Source organism: Arvicola amphibius, chromosome 12 (genome assembly GCF_903992535.2).
Source record: "Arvicola amphibius chromosome 12, mArvAmp1.2, whole genome shotgun sequence".
NCBI classification, from domain to species: domain Eukaryota; kingdom Metazoa; phylum Chordata; class Mammalia; order Rodentia; family Cricetidae; genus Arvicola; species Arvicola amphibius.
In genome coordinates this window covers 85,280,607-85,297,024 of record NC_052058.2, presented here as the reverse complement: position 1 = coordinate 85,297,024, position 16,418 = coordinate 85,280,607, and the positions used below count along the sequence as shown (strand labels likewise).

Below are 16,418 nucleotides of genomic sequence, written 5' to 3'. Positions count from 1 at the left end.
TAGTTGTTGGTATAAAAAATATTTATGCAAAACCCGAAGCAATCCAGACTAAATGCTAGTGATCCCGGGCTATAAATACAGGTCAGGTCCTTGTATCATAAATGAGCAAGTCAGTAAAAAATTGTCTAATTAAAAGGTTCCTAGGATTCAGATATTCAGATGCTGATCCGTTTACTTCAAAATGTAGTCAGCAGTTATCAAACAAGCCCTACACTTTGGATATCTGCTGAAATTATCTATGTATGTGTGTGTATGTTCTATATTACATTCTCTCTCTCATATACATACTCTTCCTTTTTTAGACAAGATCTTGTTATGTAGCTCAGGCAGACTGACTTTAATCTTGTGATCCCTCTGCCTCAGCCTCCTATGTTCTCAATTATGTCATACTATATTAAAAAGGGCATATTTTAATCAGCAAATAATACTTTGGTACTAAATATATGTGATTCAGAATTTTAAATTTTTTTCTTTTTAAATTTTGGTAGCACTGGGACTTAACATAGTACCTTGTACATTCCAGGCTCTATGACTAAGATTCCTCAGCTCTGGCTTTTTCTTACTTATTTTGAGGCAGGGTCTCACTAAGTTGCCCAGGTAGTCCTTGAACTTGTTGGTCTTCCTGTCTCTGCCTCTTGAGCAGATGAGATAACAAGTAGACCTCGCTTAGAATTTTAATGTTGAAAAACTGCTCTGAAAAGAAGCCTTTCTGGAGAATATATGAACCATGCATCTTATGTTCCAGCTGCTTCGAAGTAAGAGAAGGGAGTTTCTACTACAAAGAGACATCATTCTGCTTCCCATAGTGACAGATCAGATGACAGATCAATAGCTCATAGGGATGTTCGATCTGAAGCAATCCAGACTAAATACTTTAGATACAAGAAATGCTAAACTATGAGAAATGAGTGCAGATGCCAAAGAACCAGTTAAAGAAGTTATTCTATTAATCTACAGAAAACTCACAGTACCACAACCATTCTCAGTGCAGGCTGGAGGGCACAGGAGGATGAAGAAGACAGATGGGTACTTTAATGAAGAGGAAGACTGGTGATTTGGTTGTTTGTTTTAGAGGAGACAAAGTCTTACTAGCAGAGGCTGGCCTCGAACTCAACTGCGTAGCCTAGGTTAGTCTCAAACTTGTGATTTTAGAATTTTTTTCTTTCTATATTATTTTATTTTTATTTTATGTGCATTTGTGTTTTGCTTACATATGTGTCTGTGTGAGAGGAGAGTGTTGGATCCCCTGGAACTGGAGTTATAGACAGTTGTGAGCTATCATGTGCGTGCTGGGAATTGAACATGGATCCCCTGGAATAGCAGGCAGTGCTCTTAATGGCTAAGTCATTTCTCCAGTCCTGTGATCTTAGAATTTTTGTCTCAGTTTGCTTAGAACTGGGTTTATAGGCATATGCAACCTTCACATCAGGTTTATTTTATTTATCTGAAAGAATGTTTTTCCTGCATGTATCTATGTGTATCATGTGCAGGCCTGGTACCCACAGAGGTCACTGGATTCTCTGGAATTGGAGTTATAGATAGTTGTGAATTCCTGGTCCTATATAAGAATAATACGTGCTCTTAATTGCAGAGTCATCTCTCCAGCCTTTAAAATCATGCTTAACAGTATAATTTATGTTCAGAGAATTAAAAATATTGTTTAAAAATATGAATGAGAAGTAAATATGAATCTTGACTGTTGAGGACATGTACTTTCTTCTACTCAGATATGAGTGATATTTCACTGGGGAGAAAGCCACACAATATCCAGGCAGGCAGAAGAATCTTTTTTGTTTGTTTTATACATTTATTTCTGTGTTTGAGCACATGCATTTGTGCAGAGGTCAGAGACCAACTTGTGGGAGTTAGTCTTCTTCTTCCATCATTTTCTGGGAATCAAACTCAGGTCACCAGACAGTGGGAAGTGCCTTAACCCACTACGCCATCTTGCTGGCCCTGGATTAGACGTCTATGTTATTAAGAAGGTCACAGGCTTACTGTGTACAGAAATCTGGCATTACATAATTCAGAAAGTATCAGATACTGCAAAGTGTTCGAAAGTAAAAGAATGTGATAAAACAGTTTCTGTTTTGTACTCACTAAAAATCACCCGACCTTTGTTATCACAAGTTAACAATAATACCTACTCGGCTAGTTTTAATTTACCCATGGGTTTCCTAAACATTTGTTGAGAACAAAATGTCCAAAATATTTTTATGTAAACAGGCATTATTTAAAAATTCTCTGAGGATATTTTTCCTATATGGAAGCACTTCATATTTAACTCTTTAACACCAGTAGAATACTAATAAACTTTGAGACACTTGTTCAAAAATTCAGTCCTGTTTTGAAGAATGTTGTATCACTCAAGAACAACCTTCTCAATGATTCAATGTCTAGCTGACAAAAACTACATGGGAAGGGGAAGATAAAGTCATTAGCCATGTTTTTATTGTCATTTTCTTTAAGAGAAATCTGAGGCCTACAAGATCTCGGGGTCTGTGGTGTTTTGGGCCCTGGAGGGCATGACTGAAATTTAAGAGCCAGTCACACAGATTCAATTATGGCTTGTCAGTTTCTTCCCTTGGTCTACAGACACAGTGTTCCTCTTCCTTGCAATTTCAGTTTCCCATATTCCTACCATTGATAAATTTTGGATTCCTACAGCAATTTAGGTTTTTAACTATTCCTGGCCTGTTAGGCAGAACCTTAAATTTGATCTTCAAATCTATTTGCTTTGCACTCAGTGTTTCGGGTAAGTTTTGGAAGTAGAGAAAGCTGAGCTGAAAACTCTGCTGCTTACTATCCAAGTGATGCTAGGCAAGTCACGTCTCTTTTATGTAACCCATTTAACACCCAGCTTTCGGGGCAGCAGAGAACCAACCTGCTGCAACTAGGCATCAGAAGACATGTGAGCACAAGACCACAGTGAATGTGTTGTTAAGGTGTACCCCCAAACCAGTTTTTACAGAGTATCCCAATTAGTCAAACATGATAGTTAAATGAATAGACAAGTGAAATCTCATGAGATGAATCCTAGCTACATAACTAGTCCCAAGAGTCTAAAGCCTCCAAATTACTTTTGCACGTCTTTCTCTGTTCCAGTCATTAAAGACATAATGGAACACCAATGCCATATGAAAATCAATGTTCTCTACAGTATGGTCTCAAGCCATCTGGACACTGGAAATTAGCTATAGTAAACTGATACTATGGTGTGAATCTACAGCCTCTGGCCACTAAAACTGGGAAGTAGTCACTACCCCCATGTTTGATTTGCTGTAATTTAAACTCTCAAATTATCTCCCACTGTGCTCTCTGTCTAAAAGGCAGGGGTGGGAGGTAGGAGAATGAGGATGGAAAGAGTGGAGACAAGAAGAAGCGCCAATGCTAATGAGGGAATGGAGAAAGGAAAAAGGAGGGCAGTTACTACAGAGAAACCTGCGGAGTGATCACAGGTATCATACAGGACTCTGGGAGCTGAGGTTTCTATACCTGATTGTTAACAAGGGCTCTTTACATCCACAGTTTCTATGGGACATGATAGGGGAGGACAGCAAAAGGAGGCATTAGTTGAAGTAATAGTGTTCAGTTTTGTGGACATCAATTAGGAGTCACCAGAAAATACCCAACAGCAGCTGCAAAAAGTGCCTGGAGCCTTGTGTTAAGGGAAGTACTAGTCCATAGGAAAAGAAATACTCAGGAACCCAGGAGCTCCGTGGTGGTGACACTGTACCACACCGTACAGCCTCCCTTGGTCCTCTCACAAAAAGGACTATGAGCAAAATAGTATCATATGATTTTTTTTTTCTTTTTTTTTTGGCACTCGAGTACTAAGTATCTCTGGCTGAGGTTGCAGAACAATATGCTGCATCCCAAATCCTACTATAGGAGAACTTACTCTTGGAGGGAGACACTGAAAATGAAAAAAATAAAAATAAATAAAAAGCTGCAGTCTGCTGAGGTTTCTGGCAAAATCCCACAGCTCTCCAAATAAGGAAGCCTGGCTGCCCTCTTGTTATGCTGTTGGGTACGCCTTATAGTGCAGACTAGCTCCCTAGAGGGGGAGCTGCTCCTCGCCTGCTACCTAATATGCCCATCAGGGCTTCTCACTGCTCATTTGCAATTGGTAGCATTTCTTGCTTTTGCCATCTCTTGACCAAGGAGGACACTAAATTAGATACGATGTCCCTATAGTGACCAGAGAAAATGGTAAAAGTCTTAAACAGCCCTGTCCAAAATATCACAAGCACTTTAACCCAGCTGGTTGTCAAAGGAGTTTTCTGATGGTACCTGAGAGGAAGGCTGCAAGTATCCATGAGGCTTAATTCATTCTGACTTTTTATTAATCACAGAGATATATAAAACAGGTAAAAGCATACACTGTCTCATGCATACACATATGATTATGCATACAGAACTTGGAAATTATGAAAATTTGATGCACACAGATGTCATTAGGGAGCTTTTTCTCTGGAAACACAGTCCACAAAACACAGGAAAAAACAGCAACTAAAAATGGGTGAAAAATTTAAAGAAAAGCTCTATAAGACATTGTTATAAAACCTTAGAATCTGCTGGGAAACACAGTCCACAAAACACAGGAAAAAACAGCAACTAAAAATGGGTGAAAATTTTAAAGAAAAGCTCTATAAGACATTGTTATAAAACCTTAGAATCTGCTGGGGTGGTGCCATGCCTTTATTCCCAGTACCAGAGAGGCTGAGACAGGCGGATCTCTATTAGTTTGAGGCTAGTCTGGTCAACATATTGAGCTCTAGGCCAATCAATATTCTATATTAAGACCCTGTCTCAAAAACATACAAACAAACAAAAATCCCAAAACCAAAATCAAAATCAAACAAAAAAAAACAACCAGGTTCAAACAAACAACAACAAAACACACCAAACAAAAAGCTCTACAGACTCTTACTGCCAAGCAGTTTACAACAGATTCAAAGCTGAAAGACAGAAGCTATAGCCTGAATTATTTGAGTCTGCTTTTACTTACGACAGTATCATGTACTGTGACTTTCAGGAGAGCTATCTGGGGCTTTAATTGCGATTTCCCTCCTTAACTGACTTAATTGAAATGCCCCTTCTCTCAGTCTCAGCCTGCAAGTCCCACGAAACCCATTTCCCACCTTTGACATAGCTATGACCAGACAAATAAAAAGGCTTACTCGGAGTGTCTTGGCAGTCGGGGAGGGAGATGCTGGGGGAGAATCAGACTGAGATTTCCTATTCCGTGTGAATTCCTTACTTCGTGTATATAAAGAGGACATGGTTCACGGGTATGCAGACAGACACCCAACCTCTGGATTCTTCACACACAGCCGGGAACTGTCCCTGTAGACTATTCTTACAGAAGCTCTCCTTTTGGGTTGAGACAAGATGACTTTGGATAGAACCAAACAAAGGATAAAGACCGCCTTGTAAATTATAGTCTTGAGCTCTGAACCAGGCCGCAGTTACAGAGTCTGAGAGTCGTGTCCCATCAATATTTCAGCTCAGCTTCAGTCAGTGTGAGCAGTGGCAGGCATGTGCCAAAAGCCACCATTCATGCCTAGACCCGATCCTTGATTCTCTCCACAGGTTGCTTCTTACTCAGGTTGGCTCTTGAATAAATCCTGAATCAGGGTTCCCGACGACTCCAGATTAAATCCTAGAGGAGTTCTGGATCTTGCTGCAGATGAATCTGGGGATAAGTACTGCCACTTTATCCAGAAGGAAGAAACACAAGTCCTCCGGAAGTCACCCTGTCCTCTCTTAGGCTGATCCCACTGGGCTATAAGGGTTTGAACTGCCCTGCTAAACTCAGGTTAAACAACGAAACACAAAGAAGGAACTAAGTTTATGAGAAGGAAGCGGTCTGAGGAAGTCAAGCTGTCCGAGTCCTTCCAGACGAGCTGCCTCTGCTCTGAACAGTCAGAGTCATACGCACATCTTTCCCCTCCCCTCTTCTATTTTCTGACATTCCAAATCCCCATTCGCTCAGCCAGGAATGCTGGAGAGTAGCCAAAGGCAAGGATTCACTTTCAACCCAGAACTTGGTTGCCACTTGTAGAAGGAAAAGAAAGCCGCCAGCTTCTAGGAATGGAGGCTGTGGGCATGCCTAAAGGCGACCCCACCTCCTCCAGGAGTTACTACCCCAGAACAGAGAGCAGCTGCAGAGACTGATTTCTCTAAACACTTTTTTTGCATATGAGAATAGTGATTTTCAACTCTCATATCTCTCAAGTAACAAGCCCAGACAGAAATATGAAAGTGCCTTCAAGCTTTCTATGTGCAGTTTTAATGCCCTGTCATTCTTGCATCGTGAGAAAAGCCAGCAGTTTCAAACTCTGGCCCACTGCACAGTAAGTTCTGTAGACCAGAGATCTTATTGGCTAAGTTTCTATTAGAAAATGTGGCATTTCTTAAGACACCACAGTCAACAAGGGATAAGATCTGAAAGTGGCACAAAGGTGGAGAAAAACAACAATTAATAGGTGACAGTTTTGAAACCAGGATGACAGGACTCAGTAGCACAGAAAATTAAGAGTTAACAAGAAAGGAATTTTTTTACTGGGCGTTGAAGGAGTTTGGATTTGGCCTTGAAGAAACATCTCAAATTTAATCTCTTGCATTCTGTTGTCATCACCACGCTGTCCAACATTTCTAAGCCAAATGCTTTCTAAGCCAATGGGTTTATCCACAAAGTAACAACTCACTTCCCTCCAGGCTCTTGGAAACTCTATCCCACCTTTCCCTTTCCACATGAAATTTATACTTTTTACTCCTTAAATCCTTCCTACTAATGACTCTTCTGCCTCGATTGTTGTGATATCTTTTTTATTCCAAACACTAATTTTATGAAATTAAATAGGCAAAAGTGATTATCTACTTGGGGGGTTAATTTAATGAACACAGTTTAAAAAGGATTTACAAGTAAGTCATGATTCATTTTGCAATCCGAAAACAATTCCTTAAGACTTGTTAATCCTACAACGGACTAGAATTATAGGCTCCAGCTTAAAGACCAATTATGAGAATTCTTATCTGTGAATTTTTGGGGACATTTATTTTGTCTGTGTCTGTGTGGGTACACATATGCCATGGTCTGTATGTGTATATGTGTTTATGTGTGTGTGTACATGCAAATCAGAAGACAACTTAGGGAGTTTTTTTTTCCTTTCACCAAGTGGGTTCCAGGGATTGAACTCAGGTTATCAAGCTTGGAATTAGAGTTTTTACATCATGAGTCATTTTTATTGATCCCCAATCTATGGATTTTATATTATATAAGATATATTATATATCTTACATAGTTAACCCTGTCGATATGTTAAATGAACATTATCATGGTTATACTATTCTTTAAAGGGACAGTAAGGACAACGCGGCCACAGTTTCTGGACCTGCTTCTGTAAAGTTTACATAGTAATTTCACACTTACTAGCAACTGGGAGGGACCATAAACCCCCTTTATTCTTAAATAGTTATTTTATTTCTTCTCATTTATATCACATGTCTATTTAAGGAAGTGCTAACATTGACAAATTCTTTTATATCGTTCAATGTGTTCCCATAAATCTGGTGTTATCTTCTCTTTTCAACCATGTTGAAAAGTACATTGTTATATTATCATCTAATAGATGAGGAAACCCAAGTTCTAAAAGGTTAAATGACTTGGCCAAAGATACGCAACCAGCAGAAGTGAGCACAAACAGCACTACCAAGGGCTGAGCCCTTGCTGATTCAGGTGAATAGAAGCTGATGTGAAAAGACCTACCTACCAATCAAGGCCTTTAAGAAAACCATGGTCCTAGCTATTACAAATAATGCTGCTATAAACATAGTTGAACAAATGCTTTTGTAATATGATTGGGCATCTCTTAGGTAAATTCCCAATAGTGGGATTGCTGGGTCCTGGGGTAGGTTGATCCCAAATTTCCTGAGAAACCTCCACACTGCTTTCCAAAGTGGTTGCACAAGTTTGCATTCCCACCAGCAATGGATGAGTGTACCCCTTACTCCACATCCTCTCCAGCAAAGGCTATCATTGGTGTTTTTGATTTTAGCCATTCTGACAGGTGTAAGATGGTATCTCAGCGTTGTTTTGATTTGCATTTCCCTGATTGCTAAGGAGGTTGAGCAGCATTATTTGTAATAGCCAGAACCTGGAAACAACCTAGATGCCCTTCAGTGGAAGAATGGATGAAGAAAGTGTGGAATATATACATATTAGAGTACTACTCGGCGGTAAAAAACAATGACATCTTGAATTTTGCATGCAAATGGATGGAAATAGAAAACACCATCCTGAGCGAGGTAACCCAGGCCCAAAAAGAGGAACATGGGATGTACTCACTCATAATTGGTTTCTAGCCATAAATAAAGGACATCGAGCCTATAATCCGTAAAAAATCCTAGAGAAGCTATATAAGAAGGTGAACCCAAAGAAAAACATATAGTTATCCTCCTGGTTATTGGAAGTAGACAAGATTGCCGGACAAAAAATGGGAACATGGGGGTGGGGTGGGATGGGGGGATGGGGAGAGAAAAGGGTGAAGTGGAGGATGGGAAGAGCTTGGGGGAATAGGATGGTTGGGGTATAGGAAGGGTGGATATGGGAATAAGGAACTATATATCTTAGTTAAGGGAGCCATTCTAGGGTTGGCAGAGACTTGACTCTAGAGGGGTTCCCAGGTGTCCAGGAAGACGACCCCAGCTAGTTCCTAGGGCAGCTGAGGAGAGGGTGCCAGAAATGTCCAGATCCTATTGTCATACTCATGAATATCTTGCATATCACCATAGAACCTTCACCTGGCATTGGATGGAGAAAATGACAGAGCCCCACAGAGGAGCACCAGACTGAGCTCTCAAGGTCCTGATGAGGAGCAAAAGGAGGGAGATCATGAGCAAGGAAGCCAGGACCGCGAGGAGTGCTTTTACCCATGGAGACGGTGGAACAGATCTAACGGGAGACCACCAAGTCCAGTCAGAATGGGACTGATGGAACAGGGGACCAAACCGGACTCTCTGAATGTGGCTGACGGTGGAGGAGGACTGAGAAACCAAGGACAATGGCAATGAACATGAACCCTACAGCATGGACGGGCTCACTGTGAGCCTTGTCAGTTTGGTTGCTCACCTTCCTGGACTTAGGGGGAGCTGGGAGGACCTTGGACTTAACATAGTGAAGGGAACCCTGATGGCTCTTTGTCTTTGGAGAGGGGTGGAGTGGGGGTATGGGTGGAAGGGAGGGGAGGGAAGGGGGAGGAGATGGAAATCTTGAATAAAAAAATGAGAAAAAAAAACAAAAAACAACAACAACAACAACAACAAAAAACCATGGTCTTAAGGGCAATGTAAAGTATCTGAGACACTCAGGAATACATTAAAGTCTGGACCAGCGACAACTTCTCCAGGAAGCTGAATCTAAATTCTCTCTTCGTTTACGTGCTCTTTTGTGTATTTATTTTTCTTTAATTTTGCCAAAAAGACATGTATTCTCCCTTTCAGGTTAAAAAACCATTAATTCCCCCACAAAAGTGAAACATCTTTCCTATCCCAGTGAAAAGACTGGAAAGGAAACGTACGCAGCTGCAGTTATACAGAGAACCTGGTTTTGAGGCCTACACCTTGGTAGTATCATTTTTAAAGTATGGACTTAGAGTCAAACAATCCACCTTGGTCTCCATACTAGCCAATCTCAAATTAAAGTCCTAGCGGCATAGTTACACTTTCCCTTAAGCCTCAGTATGGGGGTGTTTGATTAAGAACTGCTCTCCTTTTTGCCTCCTCAGGCAAGAATTCTTCAATTGCTAACTCAAACTATTCTTTCTTCAATTGAGTCAGTAACCAAAGAGCCTGGTCAGAAAAATCCCAGAAGCAGACTTCATGAGCAAAACTCTGTAGAAGACATTTGTTTAAAGTAGAACTTAGTTCAGAGAGGCAGGACAAAACGATGAACTCATCTGTTCTATTTCTTTGGGGTTTTTGTTTTGTTTTATTTTATTTCTTTTCAAGACAGGGTTTCTCTGTGTAACATCCCTGGCTGTTCTGGAACTCACTCTTGTAGACCAGGCTGGTCTTGAACTCACTGAGATCCGCCTGTCTCTGCCTCCCGAGTGCTGGGATTAAAGGTGTGTGCTACTACTGTCCGGCTGTTCTATTTCTTCTAGGTAAGATAAAAGCAAGAGGTTGGTGACTATAAATGAATTAAGAGCCCCAGGTAGTTAGTTCAAAACTCTCTAACTACAAGAACAAGCAAAGGGTTTGTGTTTGAGTTGACATAAACCAAATGTGAAAATAAATGAAAACCCTTATAGGGTGAATCCTGATCAGAACTCCCATTTATTGAGTGCTCCAAAAACTTAGAGAAAAATTAAAGAATCTGATATGTTTTTTTTTCTTATTATTCAAATCAAGAAAATGAAATGCCATAGTTTAATAGTGATACTTGGCAGACTGCTCTCCTGGTGATGATACCTAGCAATGAATATGCTCCCCCTGGGATGATTAGTTTTTGGATCATTAATGTGACACAGTCTTGAGTCATCTGTAAGACAGGCTCAGTGAGGACCTGTCTGCCAGAGCAGGCTGGCCTGTGAGAGCTGTTCTGATTGTAACTGATGTAGGAAGACCTAGCCTAAATTGAGTGCCCCCATTCCCTAGGTCTGGGTCCTGGACTGTCATATAAAAGAGAAAGTGAGCTGAGCAGTAGCAACCACGCATGTGTCTATTTCTTCCTGTTCCTGACTGTGGATGGGATGTGACTAGATGTTTCAAATTCCTATCACCTTGATTTCTCTGCTATGATGAAATGTAATCTGGAATGGTAAGCTAAAATAAACACCCTTTCTCCTAGTTGGCTTTTTCTCCAGGTATTTTATCACAGCAAAAGAAAAGACACCCATCACGCTGTACCTGTGGAGAGACAGTGTGTGGCCTTCTCAGTCGCACACCCCTGGATGAAAGTCACACCTCTGTGCAATTCCCTGACATGGTCAGGTTCTCTAACCTCAGGGAGTTTTATTTGGGCCACTTCCAAAATAGTAAACTATAATGTGGAGTTATATGATTTAGGGTTAATATACAGAAAATTAATCAAATTCTATCCAATACAACCATACTCAATACAAGGTAGTTATCACAAAAAAATGCTTGGCTGATATACATATGCATGTGTAAAACACATACAAAACTCTAAATAAAATTTCGAGGAAAAAGTCTAAATACTAGCTTTCACATTTGATGCTCTTGTTTTTATTTTTTATTTTTATTTATTTGGTTATGGTTTTTCAAGACATGGTTTCTCTGTGTTGCCCTGGCTGTACTGAAACTCATTTTGCAGATCAGGCTGGCCTTGAACCCATAGAGATCTGCCTGCCTCTGCCTCCCGAGTGCTGGAATTAAAAGTATACCTCATCAGCACCTGGTTTCTATGTTATTTCTTAAAGAATGATTTCATTTTAATTATGTGAATGTCTGCACATGATCACGTCAGTGCACATGTACACGGAGGGTAGAGGTATCAAATTCCCTGGAGTTGGAGTTACAAGTGGTTGTGAGCTGGTAGTGTGGGTGCTAGAACTTGAACTCAGGTCCTCCGGAGAGAACCACTGTTACTGCTGAGCCATCTCTCTAGCCCCTGCTCTTGCTTTTCTTCAAGCCAGGTAAAAGGCTACTATTAAAGGGGCAATAGAATCTCTTCAAGGATTTACGAAAGAACGTTTCCCTCTGCCTAACTTATTCCTTATCGCATTTCTTGGAAAGTAGAGTCCTGTCCTGGAATAAAAGGAGGATATGGTAATGAAGCCATCGTCTGGTATTGTTAGGAGACTGCATTTACACAGGACACTGATGATGGAGGAGTGTCTATGTGTTACTTTCATTTATTAATAAAGAAACTGCCTTGGCCCTTTAAGAGACAGAAAATTAGGTAGGCGGAGTAGACAGAACAGAATTGTGGGAAAGAGAGGGGAGAGGCTTCAGGCAGTCGCCATAGTGAATCGCCATGCTTCTCCTCTGCGAGATGGACGCAGGTTAAGATCTCTCCTGGTAAGCCACATCTCGTGGTGCTACACGGATTACTAAATATGGGTTAAAGCAAGATATGAAAATCAACCAATAAGAAGCTACAGATAACAGGCAATATTTAAAAGAATACAGTTTCCGTGTAATTATTTTGGGTAAAGCTAGCCGGGTGGTGGGACATAGACCCGCCGTTCCTTCAACAAACTGACACAAAAAAGAAAATGTACTAAAAATAATAGGAAATAGGTCCTCATTGGTTTTTGTTTAAGATATAAATATGAAGGGGAAAAAAGAAAGCTGGAATGACTTCTGTGTTTTTGTGCAGAACTGAAAGTAGTGATATGGCTCACGGTTTTCAATACAGGAGTTAAATGGAAATGCGTGTGTGTGCATGCGTTTACTTGCTTCTGCTTCCTAAGAGGGCCTGGGAAGAGCGATACCCTGCTAGCATGCGGAGACCAGCACCTAGATTGCTGCTGCCAAGTGCTACTTCCAACTAAAGGAGCAAAGCTCCTGGGAAAGTGACTAATTCCAGAGCTGGGGAAGGAAAAGAAAATGAACTTGGGTCCCTAAATAACAAGAGGACACCAAAAGTGTGTTATAAAAGGGACATATGGACATCAAAAATTATAAGTTAGCCATGGAAGAAAATGGGCATCCATGAATACATACCAACATAAAGAAATGAACAATAATAAAAATAAATGAGGAAAGTTCTTCCTTATGGTAAAATGTAGAAAGAGTGATGAAGTTAGAAAAAAGAATCACCAGTTTTTAGAAACTACCATTGTTAAATTAGTTCAGGAAAGAAAAGTAACAAATCCCAAAGTAGTAAGTAGTTAAAGTAGACGAGTGAGTGACTTTTACAGGATCCTAAAACATTCCTTTATAACATACAAACCACTAAAGAGCAAAAGGAACTCTGCCACAGAGAAACCTGGCATATGCCATCTTCATCTATTGGTCAAAGGTAACACCACAGGCCAAGCAGTTTGAAAAGAAAAGAACATATCATTCCTGTGACATCATGCCATCACGGCAGAAACATACAGACTGGTTCTAATCACAGTGAAACACTGGGTACACACAGTACGACTGGACTCTTACCTTAAACTTCAGTCAAGGAAGGGCACACTAGGGAGTAAAGCTTGGTGAGTTCATGACTCAGGTTTGGGTTCTTTTACTAGAAGGGACATTGTTGAAACAACTGGTGAGACTTGGATTTGGTCACTGCATGAAGGGAATAAGGAGTTTTTTGTCACCAGGTGGTGGTGATGCACACCTTTAATCCCAGCACTTGAGAGGCAGAGGCAGGCGGATCTTTGTGAGTTCAAAGCCAGCCTGCTCTACAAAGTGAATTCCAGGACAGGTTTCAAAGACACACAGAGAAACCTTGCCTCAAAAAACAAAACAAACATAAGAGCTCTTTGTCCTATTTAGTATTTATGTGGCTTGAAATTGTTTCAAAACAAAAAGAAAAAAGTCTAGTTCTTTCATCTTACTGGGGTGGGAAAAGAGGACAAACGGAGGCCTTACCTCCAGTGAACTCTTGAGAAACAGCTTCTCATTTCAGAGGATTCTAGGATTTCACAGAACTGGGTTTCTCAATGCAATAGACAATCATTTGGGAGGGTACAATAATTATAATTTGAGACTTGTTAATAGGTCATAAATCAAGTTAGTGGCTCATAAAAGTGATAAAAAGTGAAGCAGACCAGTAAATTCTGAGTGTGTTACTTAGGACTGTGCTTTCTTGAAACTGTTATTTCTGTTTATATATGTACACAATATGTATCGGATCATAATGTAGGATGTATTTTATATTCAGTTATAGCAAAAAGTTTGAAGCCAAAAAAATCAGCACAAATCTTTTGCTGATGAGAAAAGCAAGAACAGTTCTTAATCTAGCACAATACAAGAACAGCCATCCACTCTCTGGGCTATTGAACGGGCAAGGGGTATGTGCTCTGAAGAAAAACAAACAATATTACATCTGATCAGTTAGGCCCAAAAGTAGGAATGAAAGTCACTCCTTACACATCCAAATGTGGGGTCTGATGGACATTATCATGAGGCAGGAGAATGAGCATATTATGGTGGCCAGTGTCAAGACTGCTGGCCACTCAAGCATGGAGATTCAAACGCAGTCTGCTAATATTTATGTGGTACATGACATGAAGATTCCCTGAATGTCATTAAAGTTTTCTTGGAACAGAATCTGACTTGTAGCTCTGGCTGGCCTCAAACTCAGAGATCTGCCCACCTCTGGAGTACTAGGATTAAAGGTGTGCGCCACCTGGGTCGGCTTTGCTATTAAAGGCTTTAACCAGAGGAACTTGTATTTACCATCCTATCAAGGAAAGAATGTTGGGAATAACAACTCACTTTTCTAAATTATGACAGAAGATGCCCCACCAGCTGACAACTCGACATCAAGTGTCATCATCATACGAGGGGGACAGCACAGTTGCCTGTCTTCAGTTCTCAAGCTTTACTTAGGGAGGTGGAAGGAAGGGTTTAAAAAGTATATAGAATTAAAAAAAAGAAAAGAAAAGAAAAGGGAGTGGGAAGATGGCTCAGCAGTTAAAAGCTTCTGCTGTACAAGCCTGATAACCTTAGCTCAACTCTAAAAAGCTAGATGTGGTGGTGCCACCTGTAATCCCAGCACTACTACTAAGGATAAGTCCTAGGAGAGACAGGAGAACTGGCAGAAAGCTCAGGGGCCAGCAGCCTGGATCACGTTACACAGCAGCAAAATAAGAGGGTAACCTGCCTAAAAACAAGATGGAAGGAGAGAAGTGACCTCCACATTCATCCTATGGAGTGTAAATGCATGCATGAACATGTGTGAGCAAGCACATGCACATACACAGATATACACAGAAACACAGACACACACGCACATGCGTGATGTGGGATTCCCCTCTGTATGCTATGAATATGTTTTATTACTACTGGTTATTAAAGAAGCTGTTTCAGCCAATGGCTTAGTAGAGTAAAATCAGGCAGGAAATTCGAACAGAGATATGGAGAGAAAGTAGGCAAAGTCAAGGAGATGCCATGTAGTCACTGATGCAAGTGGCCAGCCAGAACCTTACATGTAGGCAACAACCTTGTGGTGATTCACAGATTAATAGAAATGGGTTAATTTAAGGTGTTTAAGAGTTAGCTAGTATGCATAAGCTATTGGGCAAACAGTGTTGTAATTAATGCAGTTTCTGTGTGACCATTTTGGGTCTGGGCAGCTGGGAGTATCCGCCTATACATGTGCACACTCACACACACACAGAAAAGGAGAGCAGAATCAAGTTCTGCAGTGCCTGTGACAGTTCTGTCACCTCTGGAGACGTCAGAATTGAGCCCAAGCTACAGAGTTTGTGGCAGTAAGTTTTAGGTGACGGTAGTCAGAAACTAGGCCTAGTCTTAGATTCTTCTGAAATAGCTTCCAATCTGAAACTTAATCATCTAGACAGTGCTTCACAACCTGTGGGTTACAGCCCCTTTGGGGGTTGTATATTAGGTAGTCTGCATATCAGATATTTACATTATGATTCATAAAGTAGCAAAATTACAAAGTAGCAATGAAAATAACTGTATGATTGGGGTCACCACATGAGGGCTGTAGCATTAGGAAGGCTGAGAACCAATGGTGGAGAGATACACCTACTATTCTACTTTTGGTACAGTGACAAAAGAGTTCCTTTCCATTGTGTATCTACTCCGCTGCAGCAAAACTATGGGAAAGTACCCTAGAAAAGGTGAGAGCAGCTCCAGACCGCAAAGGTCTTCAAAGCCCAACTGGGACCCCCGACAGTTTGGTAGACATTACCTCATCTTTTGAGAATTTTTTGGCAGCTTCCTGAAAATTAACTTTTAAGTGACTGAGTTGGTAATAAACTGAGTTCATATAATATATGCATTTTAGCTTAGATTTAGGGAAGTGATGAGGAGTCAAATATTATCAGTCAAGAATTGTAATTTAGTTTACCCTTTCTTTGAAGGTAAGAACTGGACAGAGAACAACCATTTTCAGGCCTGCTTATGAATATAAGGATCAATGGATAGGTTTTTTTATTCATTATCAACAGGCACTTTTCTTTCATTAATCCGATCTAAAAACTATTAAAGTGTATGCTCTCCACACCAAGTGCCATTAGAGGTGTGCGAAGTGCTTAACAGTACGATTCTCATCTCCAAAGAGATTCCGGGAATCTTACGATTCTCTGCAGCTGGAGTTTCAGGAAGCTGAGAACTGAAACTGGGTCATCTTTCCAGGTCTTCTATACATTGATACACTCATTTCTGATCTCACACTAAGCAAATAATCTGTTTTTGGTTACTGTGGTTTAGCTGAAGTGCTGGGGCTTAGTACTCAAACACTGAGTGGCATTCCC

At 40.6% G+C, this 16,418-nt stretch overlaps 1 protein-coding gene across 7 annotated transcripts in view; it reads right to left on the bottom strand.

The window, feature by feature from the left end:
• Ppp1r12b (protein phosphatase 1 regulatory subunit 12B) overlaps positions 1-16,418 on the bottom strand; it is a 215,516-nt gene that overhangs the window by 42,728 nt on the left and 156,370 nt on the right. Inside the window, exon 1 of one of the 7 annotated variants that reach the window (XM_038348744.2) lies at positions 5,184-5,888. The exons of the other annotated variants lie outside the window; for them this stretch is intronic. Within the exon in view, the coding sequence (XP_038204672.1) occupies positions 5,184-5,285 (102 nt within the window). The 5' untranslated portion in view covers positions 5,286-5,888. Of the gene's footprint in view, positions 1-5,183; positions 5,889-16,418 lie in introns of those variants that run through there. 7 annotated transcript variants of the gene reach the window in all.